This window comes from Chanos chanos, chromosome 11 (genome assembly GCF_902362185.1).
Source record: "Chanos chanos chromosome 11, fChaCha1.1, whole genome shotgun sequence".
Lineage (NCBI taxonomy): Eukaryota > Metazoa > Chordata > Actinopteri > Gonorynchiformes > Chanidae > Chanos > Chanos chanos.
The window spans coordinates 2086752-2102500 of record NC_044505.1 but is presented as its reverse complement, the minus strand read 5'-3'; the positions used below and the strand labels follow the sequence as shown (position 1 = coordinate 2102500).

At 44.3% G+C, this 15749-nt stretch overlaps 1 protein-coding gene across 1 annotated transcript in view; it reads right to left on the bottom strand.

Moving 5' to 3' along the window:
• lrba (LPS-responsive vesicle trafficking, beach and anchor containing) overlaps positions 1-15749 on the bottom strand; it is a 232867-nt gene that overhangs the window by 31446 nt on the left and 185672 nt on the right. Inside the window, exon 47 of the mRNA XM_030787677.1 lies at positions 2697-2864. Coding sequence (XP_030643537.1) covers positions 2697-2864 — 168 coding nt within the window. The remainder of the gene's footprint in view (positions 1-2696; positions 2865-15749) is intronic.

Below are 15749 nucleotides of genomic sequence, written 5' to 3'. Positions count from 1 at the left end.
TCAACAAGCGCGCACACACACACACACACACACACACAGACAGGCCATGCCACCAGTTTTCCCTAAATCCACAGATCCAGCTGCCTGCCTCCTTTCTTTAGTCCTCTCTCTCCAAATCCATTCATCCCAGTATGACATAAACCAGTCTCACTGGTCCTGGTCTAGAGCGGGCCTGGCAGACCTGCCCGTCACTCAGCGGTCCGTTCCCCTGGCACTGATTCTGATGCGGTCCAGACCAGAACCCTTTCCTCCTCTTCCACAGGCCTGTTTCCGCACAAACACGCTCGACCCCAGAACCGGCTCAGGGCTCCAGCCCAGGCTCTGTTTACTTAACTAATTAAACTCCTTAAACTGCTCTGAGCGCCCAGTCAAAGGCTCCACTCTCCCGCCAGTCTCTCCACTTTTTATGGAAAGACTGGTGGGGGGAAGAGGAGAAGTGAAAGTTTTTCTGCCAGGTCAGAAACGAGCAGACTCGCCCGTCACAGCGGAGCCAAGCGTGCAAATGCACCGTCCCGGCCCTGGCCCCGGCCCAAAGCCTTATTCAGACACCTGAGCACCTGCGTCTTCGTTCGCTGCAGCGGAGGGGGGGCAGAGGGTGCACGGGGGGGGGGGGGGGGGGGGGGCGTGCGTGGGGTGAATTTATCGAGCCCCTGATCACCAGAGCAGCTCTGTGGAGGATGGCAGAGTGTGGGGAATCCAATTTGGGTGTGGGAGAGCATTAAGCAGGAAGGCAGGGGTAATAGAGCAGGCTCAGGGAGGTGGAGGTAATGAATCTGTATGCACGGGCCAGACAAGCACATCTGGATGAGAATCAACTCAACGGTGCCATTAATCTCCAGCCCTGCCCTGTCTGGACAGGCTCCAGTCACTGAGCATGAAGGACAGAGGATACAGCACGGCAGAGAAGGCTTCTCCAGCCACGGGGAGACATCAGGGTCCCCGCACTGACACCCACCATCTGCCGGGACTGGCACACGCTCATACAGAAACTGTTAGAGTTTCAGATCACATCTCAACACATGAGCAACCAATGAATGAGAAGGACGAACCTGACGTAACTAACGGAGATAAAACGGAATAAAAATGCTACGCTTATTCACCGGCCTTGTGTGCAGAGAGAGACAGGCACGGGAGCCATACCACAAAGCCTTCGTTTGCTTTTAACGCTTTTTTTTTCGACAGACTGATGTGAACGCTGATAAATAAAATGGTCCATAGAATGTTTAAAAGACAAAGACAGGTAGAGAAGGATGACTGTTACTTTTTGAACACTGTGGTTCATGTATAGAGACTATAGAGAGCGCCATCACCATCACTACAATATAACCCAGACAGATGCTGTCCCCAGCCTGTCCTTTTGTGTAAAGTGCAGTGGGAGTTGTGTGTGAGCAGGGTGTGTGGCTGTATGTGTGGCGTGTTTGTGTGTGTGTGCGTGCGGTGTGTGTGTGTCTGTATGTGTGGTGTGTGTGTGTCTGTATGTGTGGTGTGTGTGTGTCTGTATGTGTGGTGTGTGTGTGTCTGTATGTGTGGTGTGTGTGTGCCTGTATGTGTGGTGTGTGTGTGTCTGTATGTGTGGTGTGTGTGTGTCTGTATGTGTGGTGTGTGTGTGTCTGTATGTGTGGTGTGTGTGTGTCTGTATGTGTGGCGTGTTTGTGTGTGTGTGCGTGCCTGTATGTGTGGTGTGTGTGTGCCTGTATGTGTGGTGTGTGTGTGTCTGTATGTGTGGTGTGTGTGTGTCTGTATGTGTGGTGTGTGTGTGTCTGTATGTGTGGTGTGTGTGTGCCTGTATGTGTGGTGTGTGTGTGTCTGTATGTGTGGTGTGTGTGTGTCTGTATGTGTGGTGTGTGTGTGGCTGTATGTGTGGTGTGTGTGTGTGTATGTGTGGTGTGTGTGTGTCTGTATGTGTGGTGTGTGTGTGTCTGTATGTGTGGTGTGTGTGTGGTGTGTGTGTGTCTGTATGTGTGGTGTGTGTGTGTCTGTACGTGTGGTGTGTGTGTGTCTGTATGTGTGGTGTGTGTGTGTCTGTACGTGTGGTGTGTTTGTGTGTGTGTGTGTGTGTGTGTGTGTGCCTGTATGTGTGGTGTGTGTGTGGTGTGTGTGTGTGTATGTGTGTGTGTGTGTGTGTGTGTGTGTGTGTATGTGTGTGTGTGTGTGTGTGTGTGATGTGGTGTCTCAGTGGGGGTGTCAGGTTCTTTTGGTAGCAGTGTGTGTATCTGGAGTGTTCGAAACCTAGTGCTGCTTCATCTCAGGCCCTCAGAGAAAAGAGAGGGCAACGGAGGAGAAACAGGAGAGATGTGAAAAAAGGAAAGAGAAATAACTTCATGTTGTCACTTTTCTCCATAGCTGGGGCAGCAAAGTCTTCATTTAGTGTCATTTACACACGGTCACGGTTAAACACACATATGCTTGGCTTTCTATGGAGAATATCAGTTTACAGTGGAATTTAGTGTACAACCACATCATATCTGTGTTCACAAACCATATTAATACTCTAATAAAATGACAGATGGGTGGTTAAATGGATGGATAGCTGGACACTGGACAAATATTAGACAATGTATGGACAGACAGACAGTTGAGTGGAGAGACAGGATTTTTTTTTCTTTGTAGCTAGTTGTGTTTCGAGACTGAATGACCTTGGTGTGACCCTTGAAATGACCCTGTGACAGTCGTGTGAGTGAGGAAGTGTGTGAGACCTCTCTGAGCATGGTGTCCGTGATGGAGCTGAGGTTGACCGCGCCCTCGTAGGTCAGGTAGTAGAAGACATTCAGAGCCCTGACCGCCTCTGGACCCTGCTGCTTATAGCCGAAAATCAGGTCTAACCACTGGTGCAGCTGGCAGGACACAAACTCACTCTCCAGAGCCTAGGGAACAGAACACACAAACACACACAGAGAGACATGAGACAGAATAAAACCAGGGAGAAATACCCTCTGCTTCACTTCAAAAATGGAAACTGAATGGAGCAGTAGAATGCCAAAAATGTTCAAACTGGTTGATTCCTTTCATTACCACTTATTTGCACCAATCAAAACTCCCCTTCTGTGTCATTTTGGCAGAGCTCATGACATATATTAAAATAAACCAATGGTCAAATTTATATCTGACGTGTTGTGAAAAGACCTTTGAATCGAAAAGTTGACTTAGAGTGTAATGACATTCACAACAGGACAATTACGAGACTGTGAGCTCAACAGGCCGCCGCACCAAAAGAGATTACAATATCGAGAGAAAATGCTTCGTAAAACAGCCTGAGAAAGCCACCAGAGCGGCCGATGACAGCAAACAAAAAAAACCTCTATAACTCATGAAAATTACAACCTTTAAAACACAAAAACACAACAGAACTCGCACAAGGCAAAAAATAGCAAGATTTTAAGTCTTTTGTTTTTGGTTTCCCATCTGCGCAGACGAGATGGATGGAGAGCATATTTTTGCCTTGCTAAGGTTGTCTTGGTAATGTCATAATGTTGAGATACAAGCTGTTTCCCTCTTCATTAGCTGGCAAAGGATTCTCTGCCATTTATGGCACCTCGTAAAAAACTGCAATTGTGTTAATTTGCGTAAAGCTGTTTGGGAACAAAAGCTCTAAATGTGTCCAAATGAGAATGAGAGCAGTCCTGATTGTCATTGCTGCCTTGTGTCACATTAATTTGAGACAAACATTAAGCCCTGCACTTAAACGGCAATTTATATCATTTAAATGTTTACTGCCTGCTCTGCCGCATCACTCATTTAAATGTGACTCTCTGACAGCTAATCTCGCTTCATTTTCGCTTCCCGCACTTAATTAGAACTTTAAATCAGCACGCGTTGAAAGACGCCACGAGACGAGAATGACATTTCGCCATGAAGCTCGACGGTTAAACCGCGTTCGCTGTTCCGACAACAACTTTATGAGAACGGCAGCGTATCAGTTAAAAAAAAAAAAAAAAAATCCAAATGTCAAAGGCAAGCCGAAGCGCCTGAAGCGTGTGTGCAGTCATCAGACGTAGAGTTAGATTTGGACTGAAGGAGCAGACTGTACAGTGCAGTCTGGAGAAACAGAACAAATGACGGAGGGAGAATACAGTCTCTAGTGCAAAGTAATTCACAGAGAGGAAAAAAACCAAAAACTGTAACAGCTCTGAGGCCGGGAAACAAATCTAAATGGGAAACCACAGAAAGATTGCTTTAGTCTCACCCATAACCCTCATTACAGAATTCCTGCCTCTATCTCGTTACATCGTGTTGCCTCCTACAAAAAAATGTAATAATAATGATGATACAAAAAAAAAAAAAAAAACCTGAGGTCCAGAAACCAGCGGTCTGGTAATTACTGACAAACACACAACACAGCGTCTCTGGAGACGCGGGCGACCAGACTCTCCCGTCTCGACTGGTGTCCTCACGTTCTATTACATTTACAGCCTCCTGCCAAACAGAAACACCTTTAATAGGGCGTACGTATCTATCATAAGCTGTGGAAACGTTGTGTTTTTTTCCCCTCTCTCTCTCTAATGTCTGAGGGCCTTCAGGGGGATTCCTGAGTTCATTATGCGGATGGATTGACCTTTCGGCAGTCCCCTGCTCCCCTGTTTCCAAACCTAATGCAAGGGCTGATAGCCATTTAATGTGTGCTGCCATCTCGTGTCAATCAGCGTAGGGGAAACAAAAAGGAGCGGGGGTCGTATTATTGCAACCCCCCCCCCCCCTCTCCAGAGGACCGCCTTTATGTTAATCACGGCTGGGGAAGGAGGGTCGCCCTCATCAGTGATGCGGAGAGCGTTTGGTAGTGTCTCCTGAGGCGTAGGAGGAAGTGGAAAGCGGAGGTGTCACTTCAAAGCCCCGTCAGTGGGGTTTGATTAGAGGAGGAGGGGTTGACATGGAAACACGACACGAGCTGCTCTCTCTCTCTTTTTTTTTTTTTCCCCAGCACTTGAAGACTAACCTGTGGGTCAAGTACATCTACAGAGGGGAAAATGAGAGCTTTCACTCACTTCCCACAGCATTCAGCAAACAAGATCTCAATACAACATTCAATAATCACATGAAAGACTGAGGAGAGCCAGGGATTTTACGTCTACATGATCATTTTATGTTAATTTATTTTGTGGATGAGTATATGAATATGTATGGATTCTTCTTTTAGGCATTTGTGTGTGTATATTTATATGTATTTGTGTGTGTGTATACATACATACATATATATATATATATATATATAAATTTTTTTTTTAATCTTTATTATATCTTGCTTTCTTATTAATGCTGCTACTTGTGCTATTCCCTTTGCTGCTGTTACAATGCAAATTTCCCCGTCAGTGGGACTAATAAAGGATTACCTTATCTTACCTTGTCTTATCTTATATATATATATATATGTAGAATACATTAGAAAGCAAAATATGCAAATTCATCAGCAGTCACCTAAACAATGAGGAAGTAAATAAGTAAATAAATAAATAAATCTATATGCATATGGATTTTGGGCTCTCTGGTACATGCAGACAATGGGAGAAGCAGCAGTGTTGGGATGCTGTGCTCATTAAAAACATGTAGAGAGGGTTATTGATGTGCCCATTAACAGAGCCAGTATGTCTCACCAGCATCCACTGGGAATCTTCAGCTTTATGTAAATTTACACAACTGGGGAAAGGAGGGTGGTGGAGGTGTTTGTGTGTGTGTGTGTGTGTGTGTGTGTCTCACACAGTCTCTGTAGGGAGGTTTTATTCTGTTCATCTGGCATTCAGTTGGGGCTGAGGTCCTGATTTCAGTGAAAACCAATGGCAGCTGCACTGAGCAGGTCCTGAACCACTGCATGTTTAGCATAGAGTCTTTCTTTAGTCTTAGATGTTTCAGGGGACAGAGAGACAGAGAGAGACAGAGAGAGAGAAAGAGAGAGAGTGAAGGGTTTCCCCTGCATAAACTCTCTGACTCCTAACGGCTGCCCACTCTGACCGGGAAAACTGCCTCCGATCTGGGACGACTGACAAATTGTTTGTATGCCTGCTAGTATAACGGCTGTGACCAGCAATAGCTGCCAGATTTCCTGTTGGGCCGCGCAGGGAAAAGGCCTTAACCCAATCCCCCTCTGAAGGGAAGAGATTCCGGGCAGGACCGCAACCCACCGGGGGGGGTAACGTCTGGAAATTATGGGAAAATTGTCTCTCGGTGTAACTTCAAAACTTCTGCTACGTGCGAACGAACGGCTTCATTAAAAGGCAAAATAGCTCAAAGGGAGTACGAATCAAGAATGCAAATCAGTCGGTGGTTTTATATTACTGCCAGCCCTGACAGAGAGCAGGCCTACAGTACTCCAGGCAGGAACCGTAAGATGACTAACGATACCTGGAGACGTTTTGGTTTTTATGAGGTGGATTTCGCCAAAAGTCTTTACGGGGTTCCTCTGACCCCTTTACCCCGTCCTTAGCAGCCCCTTAAAAACGTTTTTAGGGACTTAAGGAAACCTGTCTGAGAGCAGGTTAAAACCTCTCTTAACAAATCAATCCTCTCCTTTGCATGTGAAACCCGGTCAGCACATAGATGCAGCCTAATCGTTAGCACATGGTCTGGCAGGAGCCAGTTTGATCGACAGCTAGTCTTTGCATTATTGATTAACAGAGATTACGTTGACAGCCGACAGGCGTGAGGACTGCAGCGAGTCCACTGTCTCTCAAAGACCCGTTTCAGACATACTGAATGATAAAACGGCAGTGAAATGAACAAATCAAAACACAAATTATGCAGATTGGGTAACTGAACTCTAAAGTATTTTTTGAACTATTAACAATGATAGCGTAACTGCTCCGTGATTGCTAATCACGATACAGTCAAAATAATGATGTCAATAACGACTAGAGCTTGGCTCTTGGTGTCAGGAGGGCAAGAGAGAAAATTTGGTAATGGTTTTCTCACAGAGGTTTAGTTCAGCTTGCTCCTCACATGGGAACCGTGAAAGGTGTGCTGCCGACACAGCTCTGAGTGTTGTGAAGAACACACTCATCGTTCGGTCAGACTGCTTTCACTTCCCAATTACAGGCAGCCAATCAGATCAGCCGACAGCTCCCCTGTCAGACGTCCACCCCCGCACTCTTCCCTTTCTGTCTCTCTCGCTCTCTCTCTTTCCCCGCCTTCCTTTCTTCCACTCATTCCATAGCCTCTCTTCCTTTCATCTGGAGTTGCACTCTCCCCTGACAAGGCTCTGATTAGAGAGGTTGTTAGCCTGGCCCTAGCCTTGGAGCTGCATGCCACAGAGAAAAAGAGAGAGGAAGAGAGAGAGAGAGAGAGAGAGAGAGAGAGAGGCTGAAGTAAAACTCGGGACTTCTAAAGCTAGTGAAAGGAAAGGGTCATGAACTGCCTCCTGACGTGACATTTGATCAGCACTGATTAATCCAGCTATGACCCCAACTTGAGTATTTTTCCCCCACATTCACATGGGATTAAGTTGGCAATGTTGTCTGAATTACAGCTAGACTGGATAATACTGTATTGCTCGGAGTTTCATGAGGATTTTCACTTTCCAGTCTCATTACCTGTAAAAGTTCTGATGGTGACATGTGAAAACATATAACAGATTCAAGAACTGCCCTGGTCCACAGCCAACACCACAATGATAACACCAGTGAATTAAATAACAGGATTCAGAAAGTCTACATCAACACATTTTTTCTATCATCAGGGACTGGGTCAAACACTTACAAAGAAGCAGCAGTATTAGTTTTAGCATTAGTAGCAGCAATGGTATTAATAGCAGTAGTACTGATGCTGTAGGTGTTATGGCAGTAGTAGTGATGGCTGTAGGTGTTATGGCAGTAGTAGTGATAGCTATAGGAGTTGTGGCAGTAGTAGTGATAGCTATAGGAGTTGTGGCAGTAGTAGTGATGGCTATAGGAGTTGTGGCAGTAGTAGTGATAGCTATAGGAGTTGTGGCAGTAGTAGTGATGGCTGTAGGTGTTATGGCAGTAGTAGTGATGGCTGTAGGTGTTATGGCAGTAGTAGTGATGGCTGTAGGTGTTGTGGCAGTAGTAGTGATGGCTATAGGAGTTGTGGCAGTAGTAGTGATGGCTGTAGGTGTTATGGCAGTAGTAGTGATGGCTGTAGGTGTTGTGGCAGTAGTAGTGATGGCTATAGGAGTTGTGGCAGTAGTAGTGATGGCTGTAGGTGTTATGGCAGTAGTAGTGATGGCTGTAGGTGTTGTGGCAGTAGTAGTGACAGCTATAGGAGTTGTGGCAGTAGTAGTGATGGCTATAGGAGTTGTGGCAGTAGTAGTGACAGCTATAGGAGTTGTGGCAGTAGTAGTGATAGCTATAGGAGTTGTGGCAGTAGTAGTGATGGCTGTAGGTGTTATGGCAGTAGTAGTGATGGCTGTAGGTGTTATGGCAGTAGTAGTGATGGCTGTAGGTGTTGTGGCAGTAGTAGTGATAGCTGTAGGAGTTGTGGCAGTAGTAGTGATAGCTATAGGAGTTGTGGCAGTAGTAGTGATGGCTGTAGGTGTTATGGCAGTAGTAGTGACAGCTATAGGAGTTGTGGCAGTAGTAGTGACAGCTATAGGAGTTGTGGCAGTAGTAGTGATAGCTATAGGAGTTGTGGCAGTAGTAGTGATGGCTGTAGGTGTTATGGCAGTAGTAGTGATGGCTGTAGGTGTTATGGCAGTAGTAGTGATAGCTATAGGAGTTGTGGCAGTAGTAGTGATGGCTATAGGAGTTGTGGCAGTAGTAGTGATGGCTATAGGAGTTGTGGCAGTAGTAGTGATGGCTGTAGGTGTTATGGCAGTAGTAGTGACAGCTATAGGAGTTGTGGCAGTAGTAGTGATGGCTGTAGGTGTTATGGCAGTAGTAGTGATAGCTATAGGAGTTGTGGCAGTAGTAGTGATGGCTATAGGAGTTGTGGCAGTAGTAGTGATAGCTATAGGAGTTGTGGCAGTAGTAGTGATGGCTGTAGGTGTTATGGCAGTAGTAGTGATAGCTATAGGAGTTGTGGCAGTAGTAGTGATGGCTGTAGGTGTTATGGCAGTAGTAGTGATAGCTATAGGAGTTGTGGCAGTAGTAGTGATGGCTGTAGGTGTTATGGCAGTAGTAGTGATAGCTATAGGAGTTGTGGCAGTAGTAGTGATGGCTATAGGAGTTGTGGCAGTAGTAGTGATGGCTATAGGAGTTGTGGCAGTAGTAGTGATGGCTATAGGAGTTGTGGCAGTAGTAGTGATGGCTATAGGAGTTGTGGCAGTAGTAGTGATGGCTATAGGAGTTGTGGCAGTAGTAGTGATAGCTATAGGAGTTGTGGCAGTAGTAGTGATGGCTGTAGGAGTTGTGCCAGTAGTAGTGATGGCTGTAGGAGTTGTGGCAGTAGTAGTGATGGCTGTAGGAGTTGTGCCAGTAGTAGTGATGGCTGTAGGAGTTGTGGCAGTAGTAGTAATAATTGCAGTTGTAATAATAGTGATAACTGTAGTAGTAGTACTTGCAGTTGTGGTAAAAGTGATAATTGTAGTAGGTGTAGCAATAGTAATAATTGCAGTTGTAGTAAAAGTAATAATTGTGGTAGGTGTAGCAGTAGTAATAACTGTAGTTGTAGTAAAAGTGATAATTGTAGTAGATGTAGCAGTAGTAATAATTGTAGTTGTAGTAAAAGTGATAATTGTAGTAGGTGTAGCAGTAGTAATAACTGTAGTTGTAGTAAAAGTGATAATTGTAGTAGGTGTAGCAGTAGTAATAATTGCAGTTGTAGTAAAAGTGCAAATTGTAGTAGGTGTAGCAGTAGTGATAATTGCAGTTGTAGTAAGTGTAGTAGTAGTAATAACTGTAGTTGTAGTAAAAGTGATAATTGTAGTTGTAGTGACAGTGTTAACTGTAGCAGTTGTAGTAGTAGTGAGAACTGCAGTTGTAGTACAAGTGTTAATTGTAGTAGGTGTAGCAGTAGTAATAATTGCAGTTGTAGTAAAAGTGCAAATTGTGGTAAGTGTAGCAGTAGTAATAACTGTAGTTGTAGTAAAAGTGATAAGTGTAGCACTTGTAGCAGTAGTGATAATTGTAGTTGTAGCAAAAGTGATAATTGTAGTAGGTGTAGCGGTAGTAATAACTGTAGCTGTAGTAAAAGTGATAATTGTAGTTGGTGTAGCAGTAGTAATAATTGTAGTTGTAGTAAAAGTGATAATTGTAGTTGTAGTAAAAGTGATAATTGTAGTAGGTGTAGCAGTAGTAATAATTGTACTTGTAGTAAAGTGATAATTGTAGTAGGTGTAGCAGCAGTAATAATTGTAGTTGTAGTAAAGTGATAATTGTAGTTGTAGTAAAAGTGATAATTGTAGTAGGTGTAGCAGTAGTAATAACTGTAGTTGTAGTAAAGTGATAATTGTACTAGGTGTAGCAGTAGTGATAATTGTAGTTGTAGTAAAAGTGATAATTGTAGTTGGTGTAGCAGTAGTAATAATTGTAGTAGGTGTAGCAGCAGTAATAATTGTAGTTGTAGTAAAGTGATAATTGTAGTTGTAGTAAAAGTGATAATTGTAGTTGGTGTAGCAGTAGTAATAATTGTAGTAGGTGTAGCAGTAGTAATAACTGTAGTTGTAGTAAAAGTGATAATTGTAGTTGGTGTAGCAGTAGTAATAATTGTAGTAGGTGTAGCAGCAGTAATAATTGTAGTTGTAGTAAAGTGATAATTGTAGTTGTAGTAAAAGTGATAATTGTAGTAGGTGTAGCAGTAGTAATAACTGTAATTGTCGTAAAAGTGATAATTGTAGTAGGTGTAGCAGTAGTAATAACTGTAGTTGTAGTAAAAGTGATAATTGTACTAGGTGTAGCAGTAGTAATAATTGTAGTAGGTGTAGCAGTAGTGATAATTGTAGCTGTAGTAAAGTGATAATTGTAGTTGGTGTAGCAGTAGTAATAATTGTAGTAGGTGTAGCAGTAGTAGTAACTGTGTTAGTTGCAGTAGTAGTGATAGCTGTAGCACACACATATAAAGGGCTTTTTAACAGTACATTTCTTCTGCACCAGCTGCATGTTGAGTCACAGTGGCAGTCTGCAAAACAAGATGAGGACTCATCGACGATGATGAAAAGCAGACCGGTCTGTGATTGGCCGAAACGACCAGCAAACAAACATGTCATAGGTAGTTTGGAATGATCTAGAACGCCAGCACGGCCAGAACAGCCTGCGTGAAATTCGGCGCAGCATAACAGGACGAAACACGTTAAATTTTGACTCTGCTATAATCAGAAAGAATGTGTTTTCCTCTACATGGCCTTTGTGACCAGACATCAGTTTATGGTGATCTGTCAAAGACTGAGAAGCAAAATGTGTGACAAAATGACATTTTGTTGAAGTTCTTCTTATATGACATGAAACAAGCTTGAGGTTCAAAAAATGAGGAATTTTTCGAGGTCACACTCTCTACCCACTTTCCATGCAAATTCAATTTCCACATTCAAAACAAAAAACAAAACAAAAAAAAAACGAAAGCACACAGTCATGTAGTTCAGTTCACCTGGTTCTTCAAAAAGCTGGGGAGGAAAAGGATTCTCAGTGTATCACAGAGTTACTAAACACCCTCCGTGCACAGAAGACAAATGCTAGACTCTGTAAAAGCTACAACACACGGCTGTATTAGAGCAGAAACGCCACGTAAAGCTTTAAAGCAAAGCGGAGACGGCAGGAGAGAGAGAGAGAGAGAGAGAGAGAGCAGTAAGGCTGAGTCCAGAGAGGAGGAATGGCGGCAGGCTGATTTGTAGTGAGAGTTGTTTGGATAGCTGCTTTGGAGTGGCACAACCTCTCACATTATTCAGGCACACTGAAGTGGGGTGTGTGTGTGTGTGCATGTGTGTGTGTCTTGAGTGCACAGAAGAGGTGATTAGAATAAATGACTATGGTAATTAACTTCTACTCTGAGCCCGTTAAGTCTTCAGAGGAAAGATAAGTGCTACTCAGGTACTGACACACTAGAGCCAGGAGCTCTTCACTGTGTGTGTGTGTGTGTGTGTGAAGGAGGTAAGACTGACTGTCGGTTCTTTACTCGACAAGGTCTGAGCGTGTGTGTTGACTATGAGTCTAATTCAATCAAAGGGCCATAAATCTGGCTTTTGTCACAGTGAGACGTTCTGTACAGGAATACCACCAGTGTGTTTCTGGGATCACGTTAGCATTCTCATGGAAAAGGACACAGATATCCACTCCAGTTTTTTTAACAACGGTCATTTGCTCTGGAAACATGGGTTTGAGCCAATGTTTTTATTTGAGAAGCAGATGCATGAATCTGCAGTTTAGTTTGAATCTACAGTTACAGTTAAGATTAATAGTTATTACTCTGAATAACTATAATTAGCTAACTAGCTAACTAAAACAAAAAAAGAAGGGAAGGACAGAAAGGAAGTTATAAAAAGAAGTGATTTACTATTTTGGGGTGACTATTTTGTAATGGTATGTACTGATTGGGGATTCAGTAATGAACCAAATCCGGGAGTCTCTGGGATCACCCCATCTTATTTAACTGATAAAAAGCAACTTGGCTTTTAAAGGAAACGTTTAACAAGTGTTTGTATTTCTGGACACACCTCTAGAGTCCAGCTGGGGAGGAGCAGGAGGCAGAGAGAGAAAGAGAGAAAGAGAGAGAGAGAGAGAGAGAAAGAGAGAGAGAGAGACGGAGAGAGAGACAGAGAGAGAGAGAGACAGAGAGAGAGAGAGAGCAGTCCAGACAGCAGAAGCCCTGCAGGACTTCCATTACAAAGGCTGACAGCTGTATTCACTTCAGGGCAAAAACAAACCCACAAATCTTTGTAAGATAAATATATAAAAACTGCAGAAACTCTTCTACACACTAGCGATTACTAATGTTTATCTATCCAGATTAAACAGAGAGACAGGGGTCCAGCACATATTAAAAATGGGAGGCTTACTGGGAGGCCTGATTTCACACATCTCTATAAAGTCTCAGCCACATACCTTAATCCCTCAGTAAAATCATTTCAGAATCTAAAGAAGCATTTAAAGGATTACGGAAAGAAGTAACATGCAAAGCAAAGGCAGCAGACAGCATTTGACCCAATGACTTGCTGATTCCTTATGTTGGAGAGCATATTTCTCAAATGCAATAATTAAATGACTCAAAATTTTCCATTCCATAAATCACTCTGACAATAGGAGACAAACTTCATCACAACTGATTAAAAAGGTGAGGGCAGTATAGCCAAAAATTAATAACATGGTGCAATTTGAATTTGAAGTATGGTATTATTTTAAATCCAAACAAACACGTTAATTCACCCCACTCGCCCTTTTTGCCTCAATCTCTCCACTCTTTTGTATTTCCAGACCATGTGTGCTCGTTTTACATTAAGGTTTAGACTGTCGCTTTTTTGTTTTGTTTTTTTTTACCTTTCTTCCTTTCTATTCTCACTTTCTATACTGATCCGGTCTACCTCCAAGCCCCGAGGTCGATATATATCTGAACCATATCAATGCTATGACCTTATTGATGCTGTTTTGGGACAGGACAGTGCAGGATGACTCTTAAGAAGTTTATCAAAGTTGAACCATAATTGAACTTTTCAGGTGACCGTACGAAGTGCAGAAGTTTGCCTTGGTGTCAATAAAAAAAAAAAAAAAAGAGTAATAAATTGTCGCCGTGCTCAGGGCTGGATGTGCTGATACCTGCGGCGGACAGTGCTGTGATAGATGTGCTGAAGTTGTCGTCCTTGTCAGCGTGGGGCTTTAAAATGCAGACTGAGGCGGAAGAAAAGGGAGCATTGGACCCAAGCTGAAAATCAATATCACCACCCCCCACCCCCCCATTTTATTTACATCACAGGCATCAGTGGTCATCTGCAGGGGTGACAGCCAAGGCTTAAAAAAAAAACAAAAAACAAAATGCAACGTATCCTTCACACAAGAAACATATCCCCCGCGACACACACGCATACACACAGTCCTCCTCCAGACACACTTCTTCTCCCAGAGAGAGACAGAGAAGAGAGAGAGAGAGAGAGAGAGAGAGACAGAGACAGAGAGATAGACAAGCAGAAAGGAAGAGAGAGACAGACAGAGAAGAGAGAAGAGAGAAGAAAGCTTTCAGCAGGGAATAAAAGGCCGGGCCCACGGAACAAGGGAAGGAGACAACATTAGTGAGTGAACATGTCAGCTGCTGTAAATCATCTCATTTCTCAGGCCCTTTTCTCCTCCATTACATCACTGAAGAGGAAGACGGCGATGAAGAGGAAGGGGAGTCGTAAAACACGGCGCACACAGTATACACGACTAGCCTCCCTGCCCGCCTCCGCACATCACCCCTTCAGCGAGCGTCAGCTGATCCTGAACAGATGCATCCCGCACTTGGGGGCCGTCCTGGATGGGCCGTGGATTCCTTGGGAGAGAAGAGCTGCTAGTGGTTGCAACCGCAGAGATACCACAAGCGAGTGGTTCCTTCGTCAGGGAAAACAGAGAAAATCGGCCACGTAAATGCGGTTTTGCTGGGAGAGGCCGCTGCTGTCTGGGCCGTAACTTTTTCCACGCTCGACACATCTCCACACATGGGCCCAGCTGAAGCACGTTAGCGATTACATCGAAAACACTGTTTTAGGCAGAGCGACCTGTGGGACAGTGGCAGTTCAGAATTGGTAAACATGCTAATTTTGGACAGATGGCAATGTGTATATTTGCAAAAAAGTGGAGTGGCAGTCCAGGTTAGCAGCTGTGCGAATGTCAGAGCTACTGACAGTGTAAGTGCTGATATCTGCAGTAGGTTAGCAGTGGCAAACACTGGGGGTGGTGTTGACAGTCTGGCTGTGCCTGGTCTCGACGGAGACGTGATATTGTGGGTTAAGACACATTAGGGTACCGTGTTTGAGGCCCTGGACCTGAGAGGAACGCAAGACCAGAGAAGAGAAGTACGTAAACACTACCGAACTTTGACCTCCGCTGAAGTCAGTGGTCTTTCACGTGGGGTCTGGAAAAACGCTGAAATCGTAGCATCTCGGGGATGGTCGTTCGGAACAAGGCGAGACGTGAGACACGAGACAGAGTGCCTCTAAGCTTATCAAACCTGCCGTAAATCTCGTCCCACCGCCCTTGAGGGATCCTCCAGCTAACACGACCGGAGTAAACAACACTTAGATTTAAGGGCGTTCGCAAAAACAAACTCGTCACGCTCTCTCTCTCTCTCCGCTTTTTTATTGTTGCAGCTAAGTTCCCAGGGAAGTCAATAAACGATAATGGACTTGTCCAGAGTCTTAGAGACCCTTGGACTGAGAGCTGTCAACAAATTGAGCTGACAAACTTCAGCACTCCGTGTTCGCAAGTGGTCAGTGGATCATTGGCGCGCTGAGAACACAACCAAGCTCATGTCAAAGTGGCACTTGTCTGTCAGTGAGGGTGGACCATGTTAACCAAGGCTTGGCTTTGTGAACCCGGCTGTTGTAAATGAGTGATTTGACAGCTGTGAGAGGGAAAGCAGAGGTTGTGTCAAGTCAAACCTCTGCTGTAATACCACTGCACTTCACAGTTGTGCTTAGTGAAAACAACGTTTCCTCCCGAGACAGTTCTTCCTACCTGGCACGGATTAGCTTTCATGAGTCTTTTGTGGAGAGGTTACATGTGGGTTTGGAAGGGTTTTTTTGGTGATGTGGAGGTGGCCGAAGACGCGCTTTTAAAGATGACCCGTTACTTTCTTGAGGGGATCTTCGCTCAGCTGCAGATCTGACCTGTCATGGAAATGAAGCTGATGCTGAGGCCAGCGTCAGTAGTAGCTTGCGCTTGGTTTTGGAATTTGTCAGTTTCAGTTCCATC